General features: G+C 38.4%; 1 protein-coding gene across 1 annotated transcript; it reads right to left on the minus strand.

The window, feature by feature from the left end:
• IL6ST (interleukin 6 signal transducer) lies at window positions 1-27,238 on the minus strand. The gene is given in 15 exon segments (XM_009648260.2): window positions 1-5,028; window positions 5,870-5,951; window positions 7,324-7,420; window positions 8,689-8,829; window positions 9,767-9,954; window positions 10,509-10,596; window positions 11,301-11,477; window positions 13,073-13,292; window positions 14,469-14,551; window positions 19,316-19,475; window positions 22,014-22,165; window positions 22,510-22,670; window positions 23,956-24,088; window positions 25,716-26,027; window positions 27,161-27,238. Coding segments are annotated over 15 exon segments (2,787 nt in total). The 5' UTR covers window positions 27,228-27,238; the 3' UTR covers window positions 1-4,302.
• Between the last annotated feature and the right edge of the window lie 350 nt (window positions 27,239-27,588).

Consider the following 27,588-nt stretch of genomic DNA (forward strand, 5'->3'; position numbering starts at 1 on the left):
TTTTTTTTTTTTTAACTGATCCTTTCACTTTTAAGGAAGAGAAATGAAAAGCTGTGAGTCCAGTGTGAGATACTTAATTTTACTCTTCTCCAGACTTTTGCACTTACATCTCCACTTTACTGCAGTTTTCTGGATCAAGAGCTAAGCTGAAGACTGTGGGGTTGCCTGTAATTCCCAAATGGCTGTTTCATGACAAGAGAGTCAACATTTTTCTTATAAACTGCATCCAAATAACATTAAAAGCAACTCCCGGAATTTAAAATGACTGTGTATCCATCCTAACAAACAGACAAGAAGTTACAGGGGATTAATGAAGTTTTAAAATCCATCAGTCAGGAGAACTTTTTAGCATAGTTAAAGGAACATATCCAAGTGACAGTTAATCTCAACTACAACAACTGTCTCAGGGAAAATAAACTACTATATTTAGTCCCATTTAATGCACATAAATTTCAATTTAAAGTGGGTATGTGCTGGAGCAGGATGGACTGTTAACAATTTCTCTGAGAGTCTTTGGCATTTCAGATCCCACTGTGAAGTCAATATCATAGCAGCATATATTGATGTGGGTCTTCGATATTCAAGACCTGGCACTAATTAAACAGGTTCAATTACTAAAGTTAAATCAGCATGGTGGTTCCCACATATTCGGCACACCAATATTGAGTTTTAACCAACTGGTGGTGCTCATAATTTACAAAGCTGAACCTCCAAACCCCACCCCATGCCACGGGGCTTCTCCAGTGCCCAAGAAGGGGACTCAGCCCTCACATGCAAACTTCCTCCTCCCCCAAGGGCCCATGTTTTTTCCAGGCCTGATAATTAGCATTTTGCTGGGCTGTAGCACAGACAGGCACATACTTGTCACACACACTCCAGAATGAAATTTAGAAAAACTTTTGCTCTCCCATGCTTTGCGCTGCCAGGTTGAGGCTTAACAGGCAGTTTAGTTTACCTCAGGGAGGGCATATGAAACATAATCTCAAGACCTTCACTACAGTGAGAGAGGATATTCCCAGACTAACTGCCCCCGAAAGTGAGCCAATGTACCCCAGAAACAACCCCAACAACCTCCTGTCCTAATAGAACCACCACAACAGAACTATAGAGTTAAATATATTCACTTTTCCTGTCAACAGAGGAGCAGCTAGGCAGCCTGCTAATACAGGAAATATACTTTGTATTTCTATTAGTCTCCCCTCCCTGCCACCAAAGTAACAAGGTCTTTACAACTATTCTCCCACCCCTACCTGAAAAATCCCAGTCCAGGAAACCAAGATGGACATGAAAGTGTCAATACTGAAGTGTGATTTTATTTTAGTAATGCCATTATTTTGTAAAGTGCACCACAGTTATTGTGGGGGGGGAGGGGGAAGCTTTTTCTTTAATTACTATATTATGGCCAAGTTCAGAGAATTTCAGTGGATTGCTATAATTACATTACAGACACTCTAAAACCCTCTATGCAACTGTTTGATACAATTAGATTGTTACGATCCAAACTACAAAACCAAGTTAAGCCCTGAACACTGCATGATATAATATTTGGCACATGGGTTTATGAACAAGCTGTAAACCTGTTATTTACATGTATTGTGGCTTCTACAAGCTGTTCACCCACCAGTATCTCCTGCTTAGTCTTTAGTATTTTAGCTCTAGATAAATGCACAAGCCTGAAAGATAGAATATTAACTCTGCCAGACAGACAGATTTCTCTCTAGGATACACTCCTATACAAATCTGTGGGTTTACTACCACTGGCCCATCAACACAAAGAAGGAAAGATGCCGGAAGTGACAGGCCAGAACTTTTGTTAGCATAGACCTTTAAAAATTAGAGTCTCTTCATGCTGTTTGTTTAACCTTGGAAAAGGTCCATGATTAACAGCAACAGAGAACAAAATGCCTTCTCTTTACACAACAGAAAGGCAAATAGTAACTTCAGAATAACTGAAGTCATCCCTCAAATACGATATATGCTATCAAAAGTTAGTCTCACTGGATCACAAAAAACAATTAAAAAAAAAGAAAGAAAGAAATAATTAGCATGTTTTTAAAAACATCCAGGCCTTTGAAGCACTGTTCAGACTAAGTAGCCAGGCTGTAGCCCACAATATTTCAGAGATGAGCAGGAGGTGGATTAGATGCACATGGCTGCAGGGCAGTTCTAATAAGCACACACACTGCTCAGAGACTCCCCTCTTTAATTGTGGTTTCTACAGTCACCGCGAAGTTTGCATAGAGAAGAAAACTGATCCCCAAGTAAAGTAACTGCTATCATTTTCCAAGAGGAATGTGTTCTGACAAAGGAATGCTCCTTCAGCCTCTGAAAAAATGAAAGGCAGTCTCTGCTGTCTCGTGACAGCATAGTTTTTCTTATGCCCTTTGCCCTCTGGGAGGGAGTTTGAAGGTGCTGAGGTGGAGTAGGGAGAAAAGGAAGGGGACTGGTTTGAAGAAAGGTTTAGTTACAGTAATCTGCAACATAGCCTTTTAGTTTAAAAAAGTCCCCAGATATGAAAAATACTGCTGGGAGAAAGGAACTGTGGAATACTGAAATGTTATTAAATATTCTGCATTCTTTATCTTTTTTAAATAGTCACGACTTGAAGAGGTAATCTTATGAATTTACTCTAGCATTAAATTTCTTCCTAACAAAAGCAGAATACACATGTGAACATTTATATGAATACTTGTCCTTCCATGCAAGCTGGCAGACAAGGGAAGTTGAAATGATACTGACACCTCTGCCTTTCCAGGGCCTTTAGCAACTGCTTTGCAGAACAGCAGCACCAGAGGTCACAGCACAAAAGGTTTCAGGTGGTTTTAAATACATAGTTCTTTTGCTGAAGGAGAAATAAAACCTTGTTTTATTCTCACACCACAGCATTTAGTGTTTTCAACTAAGGTTTTATTAGTGTCAGATTAGAAAGCTGATTAGGCTAAGTTAAGGTTAAAAAAAAAAATCTACAAGAGTGCCATAAGATTTCTAGTTATCATTGGAGAAGGGGGTTATTTTAATGTAATTTCATTTTTCTTTAAACCCTGGTAGAGACAGTCTCCAAGAAATCTATCTTCTTCAATAAAATGCAAACTGTATGTCTCACTTTTCCCCTGTTCATAAGAAAAAGTAAGAAGTTTTAACCACCACATTAAGTGTTATTTGTGGCTCATGATTGCCAATGGCTACATACTACCAGTGAAGTTCAAATTCAGGATATAGGTTTTGGGTTTTCTTCTGAAAGCTTCATTGCTTTGTTTTTTGCTGTTTTTGGTTTCGAGGATGTCCTGCAGCATTAGCAGTGAGGTTACGGCACACTAATTGTTGTAGTCAATCAAGAAGGTCATATTCCCTTTCTCCTGAGCAGTTAGAAAAGTGGTAAAAACTTACAGCTCATTTCTTGCCTCTCGAGCTGTATAGAGCAAAGGTGCACTTATTAAACAAAGGCAACTTATATGACCAGAGAGGTATGGTGTAATCAGACAGTGATTTGGGTACAAAACCTTTAAATAACTGTGAAGCTGTGTTTTCATCTGGATTTTTAAACTTTCGAATGTGAGACTGAATTGCTGTGCATCAAGTTGCAAGGCACATTTTTAGGCCAAATTATGACATAGTTCATGTGCACACATATCTAAATGTAGGCAGAATATCAATTACTATAGTAGCATTCAGAGTCAAGCGATCATGGTGTTTTCTTATTTGCACACCATAGCAAGCTCTATTTAATTTTTACAATTTTTAAGTGGGGATGAACATGATTTGCATGTCCGGTAAGCTGGAAACTGAGACACTGGGCCAAGTCAAAATTCAGAAAGTCAATCAAGCTACTGAAAAGTATATGACACAAGTATTCTTCCATGTTAGAATACTAAGCTTCAGTCTTACTTTTGCACAAAGATGCTCCAAGCAATTAAAGCTGGCATTTTAGGCTTGTACACTGTCACAAATCGAAGTATTTCTTCTGGGAGCTCTATTGGCCGATGTAATTGATTGAAACTTGCCATTTTCAATCGTGTAAATCTGATATGACAGGACACAAAAAAACCAAGGTAGCACAATGGCTTTTTCAGCCATCCAGACATAAGATTTTATGTAGTGCATAAAAGTAAGTCTCCAGCAGGTCTGGACTGCAAGTTTTCCACAAAAACACAGTCCTTATTGTACTTTGTCACTTGTACTCTTCACTTAGTTTCAGTATTTCTATCTGCATTCAGATAAAAATACCTAGCTTAATTTATCAGAAACACAGGAGAAAGTGTGAACAGGCACTCATGAAGGCCTAAACAGAGCCAGTCTCTTCTCTCACTGAGGCATATAGCCCCCTTGTCTCACAGTCTGTGGGAGGTAACTTTTTGGTATTTCATCAACTGACAGTGGATTTCCTTCCACTGCTTCAGGTCTCACAGGTAGTCCTTCAGTACTTGCCTGTAAAATATCTGATAGAGCAGCTTCCTGGGTATTTTTTTCCAGCCCAAGGCCCAACGACTGTGAACTCTGACCTGAGATCTGCAGTTGTGCAAATCCAACAAGATCCCCCTCATTAGCAGGTGTAATTTGCTTTGTTCTTTCAAAGCATGGCCTGTCTGTGTTGGTTTCATCCTGACCACTGCTTTGTTTGAAATACTGCTGCCTCTGTGTTGTACTGTCACCTCCTCCAGCATGATCCTCTGATCTCTCTTCTGAATCTAGCAGTGGCTGAGTCGACTCAGACCTTGAAAAGACTTGTACAGGTGTTTGGTCTCTGTAGCCATTAAGTACTACAGTTGAATACTGTACAGTGCTTGAAGTGTTTTGTGTAGTTTCACCTTCATCGCTGTCAGAGACGCTTTGCCTAGGAGAAGACATGCATGAGGATCCTCCAATACCACTGCTGTGCCCTTCTGAAGTACTTTTTTCCTTTTTAAGCAAGTCAAAGGGTTTTAGATCTTGTTCTGAAAAAGACTTCTTGTCATCAGCTTCTATTTCTACGACGCTTACATCTGTAAAGCTGCCTTCTGGATACATCTGATCTTTAGAACTAAAGTTATGCTGAAAGAAAGAGATGGATGTTGCCTAAGAGGAAGGTTATGTTAAAAATAATCCCCATTAAATATCTGAGTTTTTATTTTGTAATTGTTTCGAGTTTCTTCATCTAAGTTTTCTCCTTACCAAGTTCAGTAGTATCTCCAAAGTATGTTACGAAATGAAGGACATAGCTTTGTTTCCAATACAAAGTCTTAATTATGCAGCCATTCTAAAACCATAGTGGGTGTGCAAGCTTTGCCCTGATTTTAATTAAAAGCCATTTTCTGTGCAGCACAGGTACATTCTATATTGAGGCCATACATACATTACTTTCAATAACATATTCAACATCACAGCACTTCTTCACAGAAGTTAGCCACAGTTTACTGAACAGAATTTGCTATGTCATTCACCCCACATGGCGCATAAATTTTGCTGCCATCTCCTCATCCATGAGGAACTCTTAGAGCTGTCTTTCTCATTGATGACTTAACTGTGCAAACAAGTCACTTCAGGGTTTTAAGACCCTATAGGAATCATGAATTCTGTTTACTTAATCCCGATTTCCTGTGAATGAGTAAAATAATTAGGACTTGACCCTTCCAACTAGTAAACTGAATGTAATTCACAATGTTAAAGCCTGCTCTATGCTGTGAACTTGTGCTAAGGGCCATGTATTTCTAATGCTGAATCTACTGATGCAATAAAGTCTTCTAACCATATCATATCACAATGTCATGAAATTTAACAGTGGGTTTTTTTTCCATGGAATCCCTGTGTGCTACAAGACAGAAGACTCCCACTGGTTAGCTTATTTGAAACCTGGCAAACTGGAAGATACAGCATGCTGAAAGATGAGTATTACCTTAGCTGGAACTTGAGGAGACCACTGAGCGATGTTACTCTTGGATGGATCAGGGACAATAGGCCAGATATGCTTTTTAATTCTGTGAAGGATTAAAACCAGAATAAAATTACAAGATACACTCCCCAAATTCCTATGTTGATAGCAAGTACTGCATAATCCAGAACACCACTCCCTTACAGAGCAATTTTGCAAGAATATTTATTTCTGAATAGGAATGCCTCCTGCACTTCTTTACTTCTTTGTAGGAAGCTGTACTACTGAGCAAACCACAGCACTGCACTTATTACTCCTCTACACGTTAGATGTATCCATCCAACACAAGGCAAGTCAACAAATGGTAACTGTTAGTGAGGGATTTTCAGCACTCTAGCATCTACAGAGCAATTATTTAGACAAAGTCTACAATGTATGTCAGTATAAAAAAAACAAACACCATACTGTTGCTCTTTTAAGGTAACTATGACCATCACATCGGTCAAAATGTAAGTCAACTTCACAGCTAAAAATAAAGTGAAAATATCTGAAGAAAAACTTGTTCAGTCTTCTGTAACTCTGAGCTCTTAAGTTTAGAAAGATTACTTAACAACAGATCTTTCTGTAGATAAATCACCCCCAACCAAACTTTGAAACTGCTGCATCCATCCTGCTCTTTATATGCAGGCTCCAAAACCAAATCCTCTGTAGGAGAACTTTGAAGAACATTGCAAGATGGGCTTTTCAACTTACGTCCATTAAGAACTGATTTTACAAAGAGCAAGGAGGTCAGAAGGGAAAGGGCACAAAATGCTGTCTTTTAATTAGACAGAAAAGATAGCTGAGTGGGGACACGGGGGAGATGCTACTTCTTGCCAGGGAAAACACTTCAGCAATAAGCTCTCAGACTAAAGCCACAGACAAGAGCTCTGGGGTAGAGGGAGCAGGAATAGGCAGGATGTTTCTCAGCAGATAGTAAGTAGGCACAGAGTTTGACTGAAGTTATGCAAGGAAGATAAATGTCTGCCTAATTTTTTTGGCTGTAGAGCTTAAAGTTTGCTAACGTTGTAATTAAAGAGCTTGAATACAGCCAGCAATCAGATCTGTGCTTCACAAACTAGGGACCATCATTCCACTCTCATATGACGACTAAGAAAGCAACACAGGCAGTATATCCTGATCAAAACCTAACAAACCTATTCCTGACCAACTCTAGCAAGAAAAGCAGGAATTTCCTTGAAGGATTGAGTCATGGAACATTTAGTTTGTGTGCTGATGGTTAACAGTAAGAAATTAGTATCAGAAGAGGCCTTGATGTCTCAAGGAAAACACAAAAATGTTTATCAGCAATCGATGTATGTGCATTTTACCTTTTTTTCATCTAACTGCAGAATATTTACTTGTTTGTATTGAATTATTGCCATCTGTTATTCCCAGAAAGATCAGAAGCATAAGGGAAAGACCTCACTTATACTTACAAGTCACGTTTGTTGAAGCAAAACAAAACTCCAAGGAGCACGATCAACAGGAATGCTAGACACACAGGTACGACTATGGCTTCAATTTCTCCTTTCCCTGAAGAAAATGAAGAGAAGCAGTTATAGCCCAGTTTGGCATTTAAGGAACTCAGCAGCAGCATACATTCCCAAAGAGACAGAGAGAATCTGAAACCGAATACACCCGCCTCGCTCAGTCTTAATCTTCACCTTCAGAAGAACCTTTTCACCACACGAAAAGAGCCTGTTGGTGAAAACATGAAAAGCTTTGTCCCAACAATCTAATGCCTTGCACGAACAAAAAACATAGGTTGCTCTAGAAGCTGTAATACTGACAGAGCAAGTAACTTTACAGTTTGGGCAGATATGACAGTAACATCTATGTGGTCCAGGTGTTTCAGTGCCCTACTAGCTGCCATAACATCATGGTCAAATAAGTCATGTAAGCAAAGTCACTTATCATCCATCAGTTTATTCTGTACACAAATACACCCTCTGGCTGGAAACACTTAAGGCTGCATTATTGCTACATATTCCTTCCAATGTTATTTGCATTCTTAAAGTAAACCTTACAGAATGCTTAGGGAAGAGCAACACTATACAGAAAAAAAAATTAAAAACCTGCTAAATCTAAAGTGATTTCCACACCTAAGTTCAGTTAATGTTGTCGCTCATACCATTACAAATAGGAAGCACTCTCTAAAGCTGAACATACAATAAATTTAACTCTTCAAAATTAGTCTCTATAGAGAGTCGTAGCAAACTTAAATAGTGATATGAATGAGAATGCAGAACCTGAGGAAGGGTTGTAGCAGTGGCATGGCTGACTGGCACCTAGATTAACAGATCAAGATCCCAGCGCAGCTCTGCAGCTTCTCAGGACACAGTTACCAAGATAACAAAGGCCAACCTACCTCGAGTCTAGAACAAAGGCTCTAGACTCTTTAAGACCAGGGTAGGAGCCACAGACACCGGAAGACAAGACAAGGGGACTCAGTAAATCCTAATGACTTGTACAAATTTGGGGCAAAAGAATAATATAACCTGAAGTATATACAAAACATCCAAAACCAGCATGTTTGCCAACATAAAAGAGCAATCCAGGAGACCTGCAGAGGCTAGCTTGTCCTCTGTACAATCAAAAGAAATCCTGACTAAACTACCTCTTTGCAACTGACTACCAGATAGGCTACCTGAGTGTCCCACACCTTGTGAGTATGACTGCAATTGAAACTTACTTTCTTTCAAATAAAATCACCTTCCCCTCATATCAGTTCTTGCACAGAGCCTTGCTATGCTGTTGCAACATTATTTCCTACTCCTACTAGTTGTGCTGCTCTTCCTTACCAAATTTCTGTGTAGTAAATGTAAAATCAGGACCACTCCTGCCTCCTTCATCTGTGTATGCCATCATCCGCACAGTATACAGTGTGTCGCTGGTTAGAGAAGAGAGGGTATACTCTGTCTTGGAAGGATCCACTGTCACAGCTAAGAGAGGGAAAAATTTGTACTAGTTTTCTGTACGATTTATTAGATCTCCACAAACACAGTAGCATTAAGACATCATGTCTTCAGATGTACGAGACAGTTTCAGTAGAACACATGGCTGTATGGAAAATACGACACAAAGACTACAAAACTGTACAAGAAATGCTGACATTTATTTGTTTCTATTCAAGTGTTTGAATTTAGTCTATTTCTTGATGATATTTTATGCATTGACTTCCTGTGGGTTTTTTTTACCCAGAATGTAGCTACAAACTAAACTAGTAGTAAAGTTGAGGCTTAAAGGCCTCTAATAAGCATAATACATGGGTAACTAGAAATAGCTAGTTACTAACTAGAAAAAACATGGTTAACTAGAAGTAACAAGTAGGGTAGGCATAAGTAATTGGCCCTTCCAATTGAAGCAGATCTAAAAAAGAAAAACTTCTGATAGTGCTAGATCCTTGTTGTATGCCTGCAGGTCATACACACTACTGAGAACTGAAATGCACTTAGAACAACATGTTTTACATCAATAATATATTGATCTAGAGCTTCAGGAGGATTAAAAATCTCCCCCTTTTTTTAAGGCTTTATCATAGTTAAATGCAGTCAGCTCCTTTGCATCTTGAATGGTCTAGCTTCATCTTGCTATACCACCATCTCCTCCTGTATTTAGACAGAAAGATGGGAGTACAATACCCAGAAATCAGCTTTCAGAAACCAAACTCCGTCATGCATAGGCTGAATGTTCTGAATTCTCTATTAGGGACTTTTCTGTTTGGTATGGAGGAGAGCTATCTCTCAGACATCAGCTTTATGTCATCAGAACAGGCTGTCAACCACACTCAATTCTGTATCTTGTTTTTCAGGAACATGTATTATGAAGGAGGCAGATGGAATACTTCAATGCCACAAGCACTTCTCTGCTTTCTGTTACCTGTTTCATTTCCATCAACAGTTTTGTAAAATATGGTGTAACTCCTGATAAATCCATTTTGTTCATCCACTGTGAGATGATTCCATGTCAAAACAGCTTCAGCTTTTCCTACTTTTTTTGTCTGAACAGTTGGTCCTTTTGAAGGACCTGTAACGGGAGATGAAGATTAGTTTCTCTGTTGGGCACCACTGTATCCACAGAAGCAGCGTATCAATCAGCACTGAATTGCTGCTGCATAAAAACTTCAGTGGAATAGCTGGACTAACTCATCTGCAAAGCATTATTTTCAGACAATGTAGCAACTCCAAAGATGTTTAAAAGAGAAACCTCCAGGAAAAATGATATGAAAAACAGCCACCAGCAGATCACATGAAATCTTCAGCTGAAGTTAATTAGTCTTGGCTTCATACTTGAAATTTAAGAACTATCAGCATAGAAATGTACTATACCAATAAAATAACAAAAGCATGCCAAATTGTCTGATAAAGGTTGGAAAAAGGGAAAGAGCCAGCCACAGACATCTGTTTAACTCCTAAATACTGTAAATAAGCAGAATGGATGTTAGACAGGGTAAGATCAATTACGTCAGATAACCCTCATTGGTAGGACCATTTTTCATTACATAATCCACAATAAAGCAAACATCTCATTGGTTTTAGTCAAGAAAGTCAGTTTATGTGCTCCAAGATGACTGTTTTGTACTTACGATCCTGCTGCAGCTAAGCCTTCACAGACTGTACACTAAGCCTTCACAGACTGTCCACTTCCCTGACCATCAGCATATAGAGGGTACACAGTTATCAAGTAACACTTGAATGGCTTTATATCACCTAATAAAAGAAATTTAAAATATGTTGTTTCACAGACGGTTGAATTCCTCACCATCCTTCTCATTTACTTCAAATACAGAGTTCTGTGTTTTGGCTGTTTCATTAGATGCACTCGTATCTAACGCAACTGACTTTATTTCTAGAGCTCATTGATACACTGCTCCAAAATATTAACTGAAGGAACAATATAATGGTTCACATTCAAACGTTAAATTTAATAAACAGACTTAATAGAAGTCCCTTTTTTTCCTAATTTATTTTAAATAAAAAGCCTTTATCTGTCTGCAGCACTGAACCCCAAAATTACTGATTTGAGCTACTGATTGCAATCTGAAAAGAAGTGTGAAGCTGGTCAAGTTTCATTGTTTGAACTGAAAGAGGGATCAGAGAATTTGATTTTGAAGGAACTCAGCCTGTTCGCTATTTTAATTGTTCCCAAGAACAGCTAAAAACAAAATGCAGACAAAATCCTTGCTGTTACATAATATAATTTCAAAATGCAATATTAGATACAGTTTTATATTTGCCAAAAATATACCGATACTTCAATACTCAGGATAAACTAAAGGAAGCCCTCAGCATTATCTTAGATTCCTGTTCTACAATAAAATTCTAGTCAGCATGAGGACATTCCTCACTTTGAGAATACTTACTAAGTTTTTAGAGTGTTCTATAGAGTATTTGTAGACTTATGTGCTAAATACCTTTTAAGTATGTTCCTTGAACATTTCCTGGTTCGTTTTGCCATTCTATGATGCAGTCTGAGCTGTTGGACACCAGACACCATTCAATCACGTATTTAAGGACATAACTGTTAGGAGCAGTCCACCCTACCCACAGCTTGCCATCTTTAGGTAGTGTTCTAACATTCTTCACAGGAGCTGTGATGAAACAAAACAGGAAAGTGATAAATACTGACAGTTCTCCCACTAGATATTCATAATAATAGCTATTTTGTCAAACATGGATGCTTTTGCATTATAGTAATGGTGACAATTTGACAGTTCCTAAGTAAATGTAAAAGCCATTGTCTGCAATTTGGAAGCTTATGTCTGAATCTTTGTATGAGAGATCCGAAATAAGCAGTATTAGACTATTTAAAAACTGGAAATTAGACTCAGCTTCTCTGTTCTCAAACACAGTAAGTTGCCTTATTGCACAGCAAAGAGATACTGTGTTTCCTCCAAGTGAAATGGTCTATTTCAGAGGGAAATCAAACTTTGAGACACATCTAAATTCACATTCTAATCCTCACACTCGTGCACCTTACCAAGTACCTCTAGCTGCAATGCTACTCTGTTTGTAACATACCCTTAGTTAAATAGTTGAATAGTTTTAGAACCTGTGGCTCCCTTGGTGTTTGCACAGCACCTGTCTGTATACTTATTTTTCACTTCGTGTCCTGGTAGGGTGCGGACTGTCTAAGAGAAGGCTGGAAGTAAGGAGAAACCAGCCTGTAATTACTAGTACTGTACAACGAAAGGAACATGAACAGTAGGGAAACAGTGGAAACAGATGACAAAGCAACCAGGCAAGATACTGAAAGTGTATGAGAGTGAGACTGGGACAAGAGAGGAAAGGGGCAGGGGAGAGATCAGAAAGCAGAAGGAAGAATGATGGTGAGACGATAAATATGCGAAGTAAAGGATGCCTACTTCCCAACCCTTCAATTTTTTAAAAAGAAAGCAAAAATGCCTGCTCTGCTAAAAAAAGAAACAATAGGGAATATAGCACTGTTGTGGTTTAACCTGGCAGGCAGCTGAACACCATGCAGCTGCTTGCTCATTCCCCTCTCCTCAATGTGTGTGTGTGGGGGGAAGTGAAACCCATGGATTGAGATAAAAACAGTCTAATAAAGGAAAAGAATAACAACAACAATAATGGTAATAGAATATACAGAATATATAAAACAAGTGATGCACAATGCAATTGCTCACCACCTGCTGACCAATGCCCAGCCCGTTCCGAGCAGTGATCACTCTGCCCCCGACTAACTCCCCCCAAGCATGATGTCATATGGTCTGGAATAGCCCTTTGACCAGTCTGGCTGTGCCCCCTCCCAGCTTCTTGTGTACCTGGTAGAGCAGAGGAAGCTGAAAAGTCCTTGACTGGTGTAAGCCCTGCTCAACAACAACTAAAAACATCAGTGTGTTATCAACATGCTTCTAGTACTAAACCCAAAACACAGCACTATGCCAGCTACTAGGAAGAAAATTAACTCTGTCCCAGCTGAAACCAGGACAAGTGCACAGTGGCTCTAAGGATCAAGAAGAGCAAAATAGTGCACACAGCTCCAAAAGAACCTGTGAGTACATAAACACACGTTCCCTAGTAAAAAGTGGCAGCATAATTATAAGGCATAAGACTGTAGATACATTCAGTAATACTTTAATGATGTGTGTAATTTTACAACACTGAAGATTTCTTACAAAAGCCATGCAGATGCATTTGAAAGAGATGTTACTATGACACTAACCTTTTGAATTACTTGCTGGGATAAGTAAAACTGATGGGGGGGATGCCCCAACTCTGTTCCGGGCAATCACAGTCACCTCGTAAGTTCCGTTTGGCAGTTTTAATGTAAGGTTGGTGGTACTAACATTATATTTCTCTGGTGGACTAGAGAGAGATGATTTAGCTCTGACGGTCACCTCATACTGCAAGATTACTCCATTGGCTTCAAATGGCTCCAAAGCCTGTTAGAAACACATCTTTGATTAGACTGATATTGCACAAACAAGACTTAACCTTTATTGCCTTTCATGCATAATTTAAAAATCTGAGAGCAAGACATGTTATGCAGATGAAAAAGCTGCATATTTAAGGAAAGCACAAATAACCTGTGTTCGTTTCTGTAAAGCAGTAATTTCCACAACTATTTCTGGCTTAAATCTTCTTTTTCTTGGCTTGCAATCCTACCTAGTAGTTTAATAAAAGCTATTCTGTAAAGATTGCAGAGGATGTATTGATAAACCTTGCATTTTATGTGAGTTTACAACATAATGACATAAAAGGAATCTCTTCAGCTACATTGAACCTGAAAGCAAAGCAGCCCGAGTAGGTTTTTTTTTTTTTTATTACATATGGAAGAATACTTGATTTTGTGTAGCAATATTAGTTTTCAGATAACTATGAGAAAATTGGTGAAACTGTGAAGTAGCACCAGTTTTCCAATTCTAAGCTAAATAACATCAGAAGTGGCACATGGCATATGAGTTATATCAGAAAATGATGTCATATCAATATACATGTAACTTCACACAACCCACCTAGTAATAGGGAAAAAGTAGTAGTAAAAAGACAGCTAGATCAAATCTGACGAAGTTCACAGACCAAAATAAAGCAAGAAATGGGGACTAACTGAAATCACATTCACTTTTGCAGCTTTAGACTAAGCCAACTAGATACAGCAGCCCAGCACATGCAGATGTGCAGTGCTGTATTTAGTAAGTTTGGCCTCTGGAATGCCTCTAGGCTTAATGGATTTTGCAGCTGGAGTATTCCTGTCCAGACAGTGTTACAAAAGTTTTAGGACACAGCAGAAGGCATAACACGAGGGTTTACTTCATTCAAGCGAAAGTTTCCAGTTCCACAGACTGCTTAAAGGACAGCAAGTCAGGAATCTGAAAGTGGGTTCTGTATACTCTCAGTCACAGACGTTTGCCAGTTAACTGATGGCCTTTAAATCTGTACTTATTAACTTTTTGTAACTAATTATTATAATAAGAATACTAGAGTTACTTCTCATATCAATAAAACCTGTACTATGCCAGCCATCTATCTACTTAAGTTTGTTGAGGTAAATTTTGCCACTTAAAAACTCATGTTTTTAGAAGAATGCTCAATTCCTGTAGTTTATTATGTTGCTTTACCTTCCACATCAGATGCACAGTCCAGGAAGCTGGTGAGTGAGATGCATCAATGATCCTCCATATGGGTGGTCCTTTAGATGGTTCTAATGAAAGAAACAAAGCTTAACAAACTTTCTGGCGTCAGTACTGTAAAAAATTCATGTGGTATTTTCACTACAAATTTCATTTCAAAGTAGAATGAATCAATCTATTACAGTGCGTAAGGCAATAAAAAAAATGTTCAGAGTGACCTCCTTTGTAAGGGCCTTACCCCTAGCAGTAAGATGATCTTAAAACGCATTTATATTTATAATCTTGCTAGATTGTATTTCCTCTGGAGGTTCTTTTACTGCATTTTTTTTATATTAAGTATTATGGGGTTTTGGCTGTTTTACCTCCAAAAACCAGTATCAAGTCTATAGTGCATCTTGTCTCTTATGCTTTACATCAGGAAGGAAAGGGAACTGGGAACTGAGGCAAAGGGACCTCTTTCTTAACAATCTCATTTGAGTATCTTGATTTGATTCATATGAAGCAGAAGCAATTGTACATCTTGCCTAATACAGATCATGAATGCAACATGACCTGCCTCATGTTCATTTCCTACTATAACACCTCTGTTCTGAGGCTAAAATAAGACATAGGTACGTAAGTCACTAACAGTAGTATTTTTGCAAAGCTAGTCACCACAGCAAGAACGGCAACACCATCTGAATAGGCAGGCAGTCTTGAAATCCTCATTGCTCAGGCTGAGATAGTAACCACAGAAACCAAAACCTTAGTGTCATTAGGAGTTGAAGAGAAGTGACTAGAATATTGAAGAGAATTTTACAGCATCTCCCCTAGAGAAAGTAAATTTTGCATAAAGCTGAAGCAATGCCATTACACACACATAGATTCCACTTTGCTTAAACAAGTAGGGTATATACTGTAATATTTTTCTTACTTCTCCAACATAAGATGACATGTGAATTCAATCAAAACTCATTACTGGTAACTCAGTTCAGATAAATAAGGAAGGATTTCTGATCCAGTGCAGTCAAGCTCCAAGCACAAAGTGGTGCTTTGACAATGAAACCTACATTGGTTTAACTCTGTTTAAAGACATGTACCAAAATGCTGCACTAAACAGACTGCTTAAGAGTGAGCCTTGGAAGGCACTAAGGAACAGATAGGGTATTACAGAAAGGAGACCAGGAAGAATACAAGCAGGAATAGCTAATGTATATTTTAAAAATAAAAATAAATAAATAAAGAGATCAGGCCGACTTAGAAGCTGAACAGATATCACAAAGTATTTGTTGAAGTCGGAGGGAAGAATAGATTCCCTACTGGGTGTCAAGCACACAACCAGAAGGTCCATTCATTGGCTCTGTATGGGTAAGGATCAGTATAGGCCAGAAACAAAGCCAATCTTGCAGTCTATCAAAGTAGAAATGAAACGGAAACAGGTCCAAGCATGAAGTAGTTTCACTCCTCACAACCTTAGAATTCAAAGAGGAGTTTTTAACTGATAATAACCAAATTCCTGGAAAAAACAAGACATAGTATCTCTACATCGTTTAATTTTTTTTGAAGTCAGAAATCAGAAACTGATTCCCAATGCTGCTGCTACTGATGACTCAGAAGGAAACCAAACAAGCTTTTAAAAACAAATCCCTTTGACAGTGATTTACTAATGCCAGAATCCCCAGAAATCACAGTGCAGCAAACCTGCTCTGCCGGACATAAAGATTCTTGGCTACAGTCACTATTTGGAGTTAATAAGTATATGCTTCCTGATAAGGATGAGGTAGTAAAACAATCACCAAAAGATTTCAAAATTGCTGAAATGCTTGCATATTGCTTCCTCATCATGATTGTACATTTGTGCCTTTGCATTTAATGGTTCTGTTGAAACTTTACTTGATAGTTATAGTACTTAACACTTGGAAATACAACAGTTGGATAAAACCATGAAGAAATATAGAAGTATACCTTCCTGAATATACTAGTGGCAAATACACCTGTATCTTGGTAGCTTGCTACCAAGACAGACATCAAATCTTTTGCTTATGGAAAGGAAACAGATAGGGAATCTTATGGGATATGGGTCTAACAGTCCTAGACAAAGCACAACATCTAAAAGTCTGTTTTATAATTTGATTGAGGTCAATAATAAAGGTATAAGTAACTTCAGTGTCCAGTGGCTGCTTGTTTCATTTAGTCTTTGCAACAGGCAAATGTACAGTAAAAAAAATTAAAAAAAAAAATCAATGAATAAAATTGTCTGAGCCAAACACTTGGTAGAAAAAAAAAAGACCAGGGAACTACAGACCCCATGACCTCCTTTCCAACTTAAGTTATTCCACTATCCTAGAAATTTGCAAGTGTATCCAGGTATTTACAAGAGGTGACCACACCTCTGAAGTTGTCTGTAAGCAAACTCAGAATAGGAAGTTATTTTACTGTCAACTTATTGCTGCAATAGCAAAAAATGCTAACTGATTAGCAAGCAATGCAGAAAAAGCATGACTATTCTGTTATCACTAGGAAAGGTAGCTACAACAATTTGTTAAAACACTGGTCTACCAGCAGAAAACAGACTGTATTTATATTTGCAGTGTAGCACAACTAGTGGCAGTAATGTTCCTCAACAGGTTACTGCACACTCAAATTAGTTCATTTCACCTTTAGCAAGAAGCAAGACACTAATGGATTGTGTGCTGGCACAGAGAGAGATTCAGATTCAAGAAGATACTAGTTGTACCTCTCATGCATCTATTAAAGACATTAAATTAGTTCCATTTCAGCCTAAGTAGGCTATTCAGACAAATGACAGAAGGAAAACAGACCATAGAAAGCTAAGTTATAAGTCAAAGCTCAAGGCTTTTATATGAAGAGCAAATTAAAGGGCCAACTCTATAGGTCTAGGTTGTGTCTGTATATACACTGGATGTATTTTTGTTCTGTTAATGGAAAATGTAAGCAGCCGCTGTCTCAGAATGGGATTTTTCATACTGTAACAAATGCAAGGGTGTAATTTTAGTGTCAGTGATCCAATAACTACCACTCAGTTATTGTTGTGCAACTTTATTTTGTACTAGTTTACAGTTGCTGCAACAATTGTTAAGTTATGAAATGCTGCAAAATAAAACAGCCAAACAAAATAAAAAAATCAGTAACAGAAAATGCCAGACATACTCAACTAATCATTTTGGCACAACTCAGTGGCAGAAGGCACAGTCACTGTACTTAAGAAAAACTTGCAGGACAGCCTCTCTAGTAGGGAAATACTCCAATGACTTCCATGAGCTGTGAAGTATATTAAATTCATAACACAGTGAGTTGTAGTTACTTTAATGCCACAGTACATTTCAAGCAATGCATGTGTTCATAAACAACTAGAAGCAATCCATTAAGTTAAAAAACATGTTGTGGAATGAAGCAGACACAGATCTTAAAAGACACTGAGTGCAGTAACCATCCTGAAGGAATACAAATGAGTCCAGGGCAATGCAGCACATCTGCAGAACATACAGTTCAGTGGAAACAGACAACGTCCTAACAGCCGACTGGTGCATCACAAGGAGTTCAGAGGCCAGGCAAATTGATGAGCTGTTTGTAGTGTGAACAGCAGCAGCAACTTTGCAAAGCTGAGGATTTGTTCCACAAAGCACTGAAGGCTGATACTTGCTGAGGCTCTCCAGCAGTTTTTTTTTTTTTTCTCCACAGGGCTGTGAACTTAACCTAGTGGTTTGCTATCTTTTGTGTATCTGAAGTAGTAATCAGTTTATACTTTGAAGTTGTATATATCCTGTTTGCAAAGTCCTTTTGTGGAAGACCAAACATGATCCAAATAATGCCCCTGAAGAGCTGATATAAGAAGTTTTCCTCATTAAATCATGATAGCAGCAATTCAGTGTTTGTCCCTACTGCAAAGGGAGAGAATATTAGAGTCCAGATCTACAAGATGACAACTCCTATAATTATGTCATCAAGCAAGGAAATTGTAAGGAAACAGTGATTTTTGTGATTATATATAGCCAAAATAAAACCATTATCCACACAGACTCAATTTTGCTTAAATCAGCAGTTTGATAGCATTTTCTTTTTTATGCCTCCCACAGTGTTAACCGTATCAGTGATGAGCAGCAACACTCTTGATTATTGTGTGTAGCATATTGTAAATAATTGGGTACAAGGCAGTGCAGTGGCAGCTGTAAGTGACTCTGACAAGCAAGATGTGCAAGTGTTGTAGATGCAGAATACCTTTGGAAAAGTTGACAGTAAACCAGAATGTTTTTTAGATGCTTTGGTGTATGAGGAACTACATTTCCTATATGCACATTATTTCACATCATTGCTTTGCTAAGTTTGTGAAGAAGTCTATGTACCCTATATGACTAAAATCTTCTGTTTCATGCTTATTGATGCTTGTTCACCTATGACTTTATTTAATGGCCTCCTAAACACCAAGTTGTTCACAGACTAAGACAGCCTGTCTACCAAAACACCCCCCAAACTTTCAGACAGGCAGAATAGTTTGTTACAGAGGATAACCTTCAGAACAAAAAAACCCAAGCATAAAGCCTACATCTCTTCTAAAAGACTTGAAGATACTTTCTGTGAAGAAAGCTTTTCTTCCCTACCCCCCATTTTAGCTGTTTTCAGGAAGCACCTTCAGACTAGCTTTATGGGAAGCTATTCTCATGCTCCTTGGAATGCATGGGTCAAGTTGGTCAGTACTGAAAGTAACTCAGGAGACCCTTGTTGCATGTATAAACAAATAGCTCAAGCAAGGATACACACTTTCAGCTGGCTATGGCCAAACTGCTAGGCACTCACACATTTTGAAAGTCAGTGACCTACTTTTATGTATTACTTACTGTCTTCAGTGGTCACCCCAGTCTTCTCTTCACTCCAGTCACTCCAGTAGCCCACTCCATCTTCCTTCATGCAACGAATTGAAAAGACATACTCTGTGTAGGGTCTGAGCCCTTGAACACTGAATGAAGTTCTTGGTGAAGCTGTATCTTCAGGAGGAACCTGTAAATGGAAGAAAGATTTTAGAGGCACTGATCAAAAATTGTAAAGCTGAGTTCTGTGCTATTAGGGCTCCCATCCAAGAGAGCTCCCCACTGCACACACACCCAATCCAAACAGCATAGTTTTTCTTCCCTCTTATTGCCAAGAGCTTCAATTCTCAACCATGTTTTGATAAGGGATCCATCATAGTTGTATTTATCAGCTATAATACAATACATCCACTAGACTAGGTAAGCAGCTGTCTCAGGACAATCTCTCTGTTCTGTTTTCTTTGTTAGTTAATGTCTACCTCTCCTTCCTTCCCCTGTAATTCCTCTACTTACTGATCTCTAATATCCTGCCTCACATTTCAGAACTTTGCTAGGTTATCTGCTTGATTAGTGATTGCAGAATACCAGTGCTAAAAGCCTTCTATAAAGCTAGTGAATCCAGGATCATTGCTTCCACTGATACAGAACAGTGTTTCTTAACTGACATTGGAAAGAGTTTGTTTTAGAGTAGTTTATACTTTTACTTTAGAGTTTGTTTTAGAGTAGTTATACATGAGTTTATCTTGGATTAGGCACTGAATGGCAGAAAATATTCTTACTGTACAGAAACAGATGTGTGATGTAGGTAATAGATGTATGTAGGTACACACTGACTCCATCACATTATTCCACTTGCAATTAAGGTTTTTTTATAGTGACCAACCCTGCAAGAGGAATTACTGCAGATTAAACAGACATGCAGGACACTCAATAGGTTAATCCTGAGTGCAAGGAATTGTCAAAGTCAAGTTTTACCACAGCTAAGAAAGCTCAGTCATTTTAAAAGTTACTATTTCAATGGTATTGTGCACATGTTAAAAGGGCAAAACAAGTTAAAATGACTTAATAGGGCAAGGTATCAACAGATCCTGGAGTTGCAGAATAAGCTGTGTGGGACAGTGCTCTTTAAAATATCAATACAGGTGATCTTACTAATCAATCTCTGCATCTCAAGCTTGAAAAGTTCCTCCAAAGAAACACAACACAATAGTCACAAGCAGCTGCGTTATGCTATCTGCTTCAAACACCATATTTTGCTAAGTCAGAAGCAGTCTTCCACCAACAAGTCATGAAATTCAGAGTAATTTTGGGCCTCTGTACTGAAAACAAAAGATGGGAAAAACTTCATGAAAAGAGTTTTTCTGGAATACTGCTCTTCTGAGAGAAGGCTTAAGAAAGGCTATTGAAAATATGTCCACAGATGATGCAGAAGAAAACACAACTCTTGATGACATGAACATATTACAGGGCACTACAGGTAAGGCGTATTTCTGACTCTTTTCCAGTTCCTTGACTGCATCAGGCTTAAGGCATGTATGCAAGACAACCACATCTACTGTTACAGAATCACAGAATCACTTAGGTTGGAAGAGACCCTTAAGATAATTGAGTCCAACTGTAAACCTAGCATTGCCAAGCCACCACTAAACCATGTGCCTAAGCACCTCGTCTGCTCGTCTTTTAAATACCTCCAGGGATGGGGACTCCACCACTTCCCTGGGCAGCCTGTTCCAATGCTTCACAACCCTTTCTGTCAAGAAATTTTTCCTAATATCCAATCTAAACCTCCCTTGGCACAACCTGAGGCCATTTCCTCTTGTCCCATTGCTTGTTACTTGGGAGAGGAGACCAACACACCCCTTGCTACAACCTCCTTTCAGGCAGTTGTAGAGAGTGATAAGGTCTCCCCTCAGCCCCCTTTTCTACAGGCTGAACAACCCCAGTTCCCTCAGCCGCTTCCCATAAGACTTGTGCTCCAGACCCCTCAACAGCTTTGTTGCCCTGCTCTGGACACACTCCAGTGCCCTGCCCCAATGTCCTTCTTGTAGGGAGGGGCCCAAAACTGAACACAGCATTCAAGGTGCAGCCTCACCAGTGCTGAGTACAGGGGGACAATCAGTTCCCTACTCCTGCTGGCCACACTATTCCTGATACAAGCCAGGATGCTATTGGCCTTCCTGGCCACCTGGGCACGCTGCTGGCTCATATTCAGCAAATACTGACCAGTACCCCCAGGTCTTTTTCCGCCAGGCAGCTTTCTAGCCACCCTTCCCCAAGCCTGTAGCATTGCACGTAGCACTGTTGTGCCCCAAGTGCAGGTACAGCAAGTTCAAAAAGGCATCCCAGCATTGTACAGTGTTTGCCCAAGTTTTAAATGACATTTAGATCGGCAGTTTTGCATGTGCATGGAAAGATGGAAGTTCATTAAGGTTCTAGATGTTGCATACACAGAATAAAAATTCAAAATAAACATACTACAACACGATGGGGAGGACAGCAGAGAAGGCCACAAAGAAAGGACAAGGTCACTGTACTCTAGATTGTGTCAACCCCCCCTGTAGATCACAGCCTTCATGAACAGGCCAGTTTAGCTTCCTTGGCACACCACATAAGGCCCACGGATAATAAAGTGAATCCTCTGAACTGCAGCAGTGAGGGAACTCCTTCTGCAGTTTGACAAATAGCTGGGTTACAGCAGAAGAGTTACAAGGGACATTAGTGGTATTACCTGCATCCAGTTTGTGTCACTGGTGATCTTATAGCGAATATTGAATTTCAGCTTCATCACAGCTGGTGAAATTCGATTCTCCCAGGAAAGCTTCAGAACAGTAGGTAGTATTCCCGAGTTGACTGATAAGTTGTGTGGAGGCAGAGGTTTAACTAGAAGAGAAGGAGTCAGAGTCAGCTCTACAGCTGTATCTTATCATGCCTCTGGTAGTAGGTACACTATGCTATAACACTACCACTAAAGCCTTTCACAAGCTCAGAAGGCTACTACTTCAAACTAGTTTCTAAAGCAGACTACTCAACAAGAACTTGCTGTCTGAACTGTGATGAAATATCTCACCTTCCCTACCCTTGTCCTGCACAGTTCAAGTTCTAGTCAACAGTATTTTGGCAGTGTTAATTTTTATAGTGAAGAAACATTAACATACCAATTCAGAAATATGCACAGAACCAGCAATTATGTACTACTAAAGCTTTATTAAGAGGCGTATAGTTACCAATCTCAATGGGATCAAGAACAAGAGGATCAGATTCAGCCTTTCCAAGGGCATTTGCTGCTTCTACCCAGACCTCCAGGTTAACAAAGAACTGAACATCAGTAATTGTACAAGAATTGTTTACATCTTCTGGTATACAGTCAGGGAAGTTCTCTTGTGGCCTAAATAAAAGAGAAGGAAAAACAAGGTATAAAGCAGTAAGTCTTGTTTCCTTTAGAGAACCTTTAAGTAGATTACAGTTACCAGTTTAGCTCATGTTTCCCCTCTGCCATTATCTTTGTAAGCAGAGGGGCAAGAAGAAAAGGTGAAGAGATTAGAATGGCTTTTTCAAAATTTCCAAATGCATGAGCTGAATTTGAAATGCATGATTGCATTAGAATAGAGATTAGAATAAAATCTCTTGGCTTCAAGTCACATATCTTAAAATACACAAGCCACGGTGATGTAATTATGAAGTTGTATAAAACCTGACTTAGCTTAAAAAATAAAGGTCAAGAATTGATAAATTTAATCAAAAAACAATACAGCTAGTAAGTAGAAGCATATTCATGCATTAAAAGATGTAGTCAGTATTACCTGCATAACCTTCAAGAGTACAGTGTTACAGCTGCAACACATCATCATTTCTGTTCACCATCTTCTGCTGCACTAACAGCAGATAGTTCTAGGGGCATCAGGAGATTTGCAAAGCATTAAGGCTTTCTATCCATCCATACTTTCTACTACACTTGTTACCAGAACACTGCAGCAGAATGGGGTAGATGGAAAGCTGTAGGCAGTCATTCCTGTTTCCAGAGCAGAGCAACAATTCTGTCCACTCCATTTTAAACTATGGGAGACCATTTGAAGAGTTTGAAAAATACGTAAGTTAATTTGGTTTCACAGGAGAAATACTTTTGCTGAAGCCTTCACATTAGGATTAATCATAGACAAGTAACATTCTGAGTTCTTAGGAAGCAGAGAGTAGATAATACCTCTACAAAATCCAGTCACTATATGCTGGTTCCTCTACTTAGAATCATGGAATGGTTTAGGTTGGAATGGACCTTTAAAAATCATCTAGTCCAACCCTTCTGCAATGTACTTGTTTAGAATGGGATAAAGCAGTCACCACAGAAAAACATAAAATATATAATTCAGGTCCAGTCACCTAATGATTAGGTGTATTGTACTCAAGCCACACTAATCATGTATTTGAAGAAGTGAAAAATACAAGATAGCTGTTACTCCAAAACAAGTTCAGCAACAAAATTTCAAGTCTGACTTAGAATGACTTTAAATGTGAACTTCTTTAACTCTTCCCTTCTCCCCAGAACAGACAGCAATGCTTCATAAAACTGGATTTCAGTTAAGAACTCTTCCAAAGTATAAAGAAATTTCAAGGGAATTATAGTTTAGCCTACAAATATTCTGCAAAATTTAGACATTCTATAGAGTGCTACTTACCACCTGTATTTCAACCTAAAGTGAGTGTCCAGGAATGTATGCCTTCCAGGGTTCCAGGTACAAGTCATAGGATATGTGAGTTTTGACACCTGACGCACAATGCAACTCAAGTTCTTGGGTTTCTCTGGGGGCACTGTACAGAAAAAGTTCACAGTAATTGATCTATATACACATTTTAGTCCAGTAAGAATCACGCTAAGTGTTCCATTAGAGCAATTTCAATGAACATCGGAAGTATTTATAGTCAGATTTATTTCTAAAGGCAAAAAGTGTTAGATACCATCTAGCAACATAAGTCAAGAAACTTAATCAGCTGCTCTGAGAAACAGTAGGCTGTATAAGGAACAAGCACCTGACAGTAAGGAACAGCACAGATTTCTCATTCTTTGAGGCAGAAAACCTGCTATCAATCATCTCCCATCTAAATCTACTTTAATTCACACAGAAAAAATGCTAATGAGCACAACAGCTGGATTGGCATATGCTAACTTTGCCAATAAATTGAGCTCTAAGGTAATTATGATAGGTCTATTCTCCCCCATAAGCTATGGGAAAAGGATGCTTTAGCTGCAAACACCTATAAGATAGATAAGGGATCTTTATCAATGCACTTTAGTAGTGTGTGAGAAACTTCAGAGCGCAGCTGAACTACTTTTTCTCTTCTTAAATTCAAATCATAGCACACAGAGTTTGTTTCTAGCTTTTAGTGACAGTATGAAAATACAGTAGCTTTAAATACAAATGCATCTCAAGATTCATAGGTGAATTACAACTCTAAGATGTTATCTGTACTGCCATTCAGTCAATCATCTTAGGATATAGCAACTTGTCACATCTTTTCTGGTAAGAAATTTACTCCTCAGAAATTGAAATAGAAAACATTGTTCTTCTGTGAAAGCATTTTGTAACTCATGCTAGAACCACATTAGTTTCAATTGTGAACTCATGTCAGCATTTTGTATGCAGACCATGCGACAACTGCAATACCTTTTGCCAACACTAGGAGGCAACATAATTCATCAGCCATTCATACTCCAGTACTAAAGACACTTAACATTTGTTTATATTGTAAATGGTCCACCAACTAATTAAGTAATAGTATATTAAGTTATTAATGTTACCTTTTCAAGACCTCAGTCTTGTCTCAAGGAGCACTTGCTCAGAACTACGCAAGTGCTATCAGGCTTTAACAAGGAAAATTTATGATTAGTTAAAAGTATTATTTTATGTATAGAGGTAGAGTAATCCAAATAGCATGTTCCATCCTTAAGGCAGTTCAGGTTAGCTTTAGTAATACAGATGGACTAAATATTTCTCAGTCCATTTATGAAGAAAACATTAATTTCATAGTGTTATTATGAAGCAGGACATACGACCTTATTGTATTTCCTTGAACACTGAAACAGAAACAAGTAGTAACAAAAAGTTAGTTTATTTCCTAGGATTTATTTCAATTAAATTCACATCTTTCTGTAATTTAAGTCTTCCTGTTTCAATATTTTTCTGTTGTTCTGTTTCCTTCCTATGTCAACACATACTCCAGAGTATCTTCTGTTTTTTAGAAAACTTTATTCTGCGCATAATTACCGGCTTTGATGGCATGTAATTTGACAGTGTTTTCATACAATTATCCAGGAACTGAGGGAATGGAAGTCAGTGTCTCAAAATGTGCACACTTTCTATTGTTTGCATTCTCTTCCCAGTTTTTCAGAAGCAATTTTCTTAAAACCAGAATAAAAGGCAAGAAAAATGTTACTTACAGCCTATTGTAACTGTAATTCCATAGATGTTCTGCTCAATCTGTCCATCTGCTAAAATGTTGCATGTCAGAGGAGTAGCTAGTGAAGAAGTGTCATTAAATGTGACACTGGAAACCGTTCTGTTTATTTCACGATACTGTTCTTTAGGTACCACTCTATTTTTAATTTTCCAGATAATCTGATTAGCATAGATATTGCCAAAGTCAAGACAACTCTCATTCAAAATGCATAATGCTGTGAAATTGGAACCAAGGGCCAATACAGCAGACTCTGGGATGATATGACCACATGACTGTACAAGTCCACCTGAAACTAAAAAGAAAAAGAATTGCATCTTTATTAAAAACTACAGAGCATTCCATAATCAATATTGCTGATACAACACTAGTATAATGTTAAAAACACTGTATGTGCCTAAGAAGGAAATTAGTTACTTGACAGTTACAAAACTTAAATGCATTAGTGGACCACCAACCAGATTTAAGGGGCAAAACCAGTATAGTGTTCACTAGGCTTTGTAAAAGCATTTTACCAAGCAAGAAAAACACTATTAATAAACAGTGGCCCTTAGACAGGAGAGTGAAGGAATGAGTGTTTTGTATGTTTTGAAGGAGGAAGATAATACACTTGAGGTCACTCTTACAGCTAAAAAGGTATTTTCTGTTCAGAAAGTTAACAACAAAAAATTGGGATGAGTATGCACCTTTGTTGCAGTGGACTAGTTTAGAATTGCATGCAAACAGTTAAATACTTGAGTTGCCCGTTTCAAAAGCTTCAGCGTGTATACTATAAGCATATTTGGGAACTATAGTGAACTCCGCACATTTGATAGTACTCTTTTTACAAAGGAACTTCAACACAAGAACAAAATTGTGACCATTGCTATGGAGCCACATAAAGAGAAAACTGTCAAGTTTTAAAGATGAAATAGATAACTGAAATACTGCCTTGAATCAACAGCTATATGAAACATCTTGAGAATGATCATTTGCTACACAAGACCAGTAGCCCAGGGCTCTAACTTGATCATAGAGCCTACTACACTAGTTCACCTGGTAGCTTATAGCTTTGACAGCATTTAGTCTGACCAAGAGATGCTTTCATTTAGATACCATTTGGCATTTGCAAAATTAAACTTCAGTTTGCTACAGTGACCAGCTCCAGTGATGTCAGTGGAACTGAAGTAACCTTCCACTGAACAAAGTTGCTCTTCACTATCACTGTACACAGATGAGCCATGAATAGAAGCAGACGTGAGTATTGGTTGAACGTGCATTATTTTACTATAGTATTAAGAGTACATTAGTCCTCTCTATCCTAACACACCTTGCTTTCTGCCCCCACCCCACAAGTGTCTAGACAAAAAGCAAGTATGTGTTTTAAGCACCCGCTTAAACAAGTTCCCAAGTCTCTTGTGTTTGATACAAAGTCTTGTGAAGCCTTACCTTCAAGGGAACAAATATTCAAGAGCAGATATAAGCCATGGACCACCCAGTTCCATCCAGAAAACATGCTGCACAGAATTCCTGTAACAGAAAATGTATTTTTTTAAACCTAAACTATTACTCTTTAGATCACTATACAATTCAGATTTGTATTTGATCTATGACAATTTCTCAGGTATGCACATCTATTTTTCTGAAAGAGGTAGTATCTTCTCACTCCAGAGAAAGAATGGACGTATTGTTTCCATTTTACTCACAGCTGTAACAAAATCCAGTGTCTACTTAAGACAACTGATGTGGTTTAAAGCCTCTTTAGTTACAAATTTAAGAAATGCATCAGCTTGAGGTTTTTATGTCGTATATGGAAACAAACTTCACTGGTACTTCTGCGGGAGGTTCAGTTAGACTAGAGAGAGTAACATTGTGAC

Source organism: Egretta garzetta, unplaced genomic scaffold (assembly GCF_000687185.1).
Source record: "Egretta garzetta isolate BGI_Z169 unplaced genomic scaffold, ASM68718v1 scaffold471, whole genome shotgun sequence".
Lineage (NCBI taxonomy): Eukaryota > Metazoa > Chordata > Aves > Pelecaniformes > Ardeidae > Egretta > Egretta garzetta.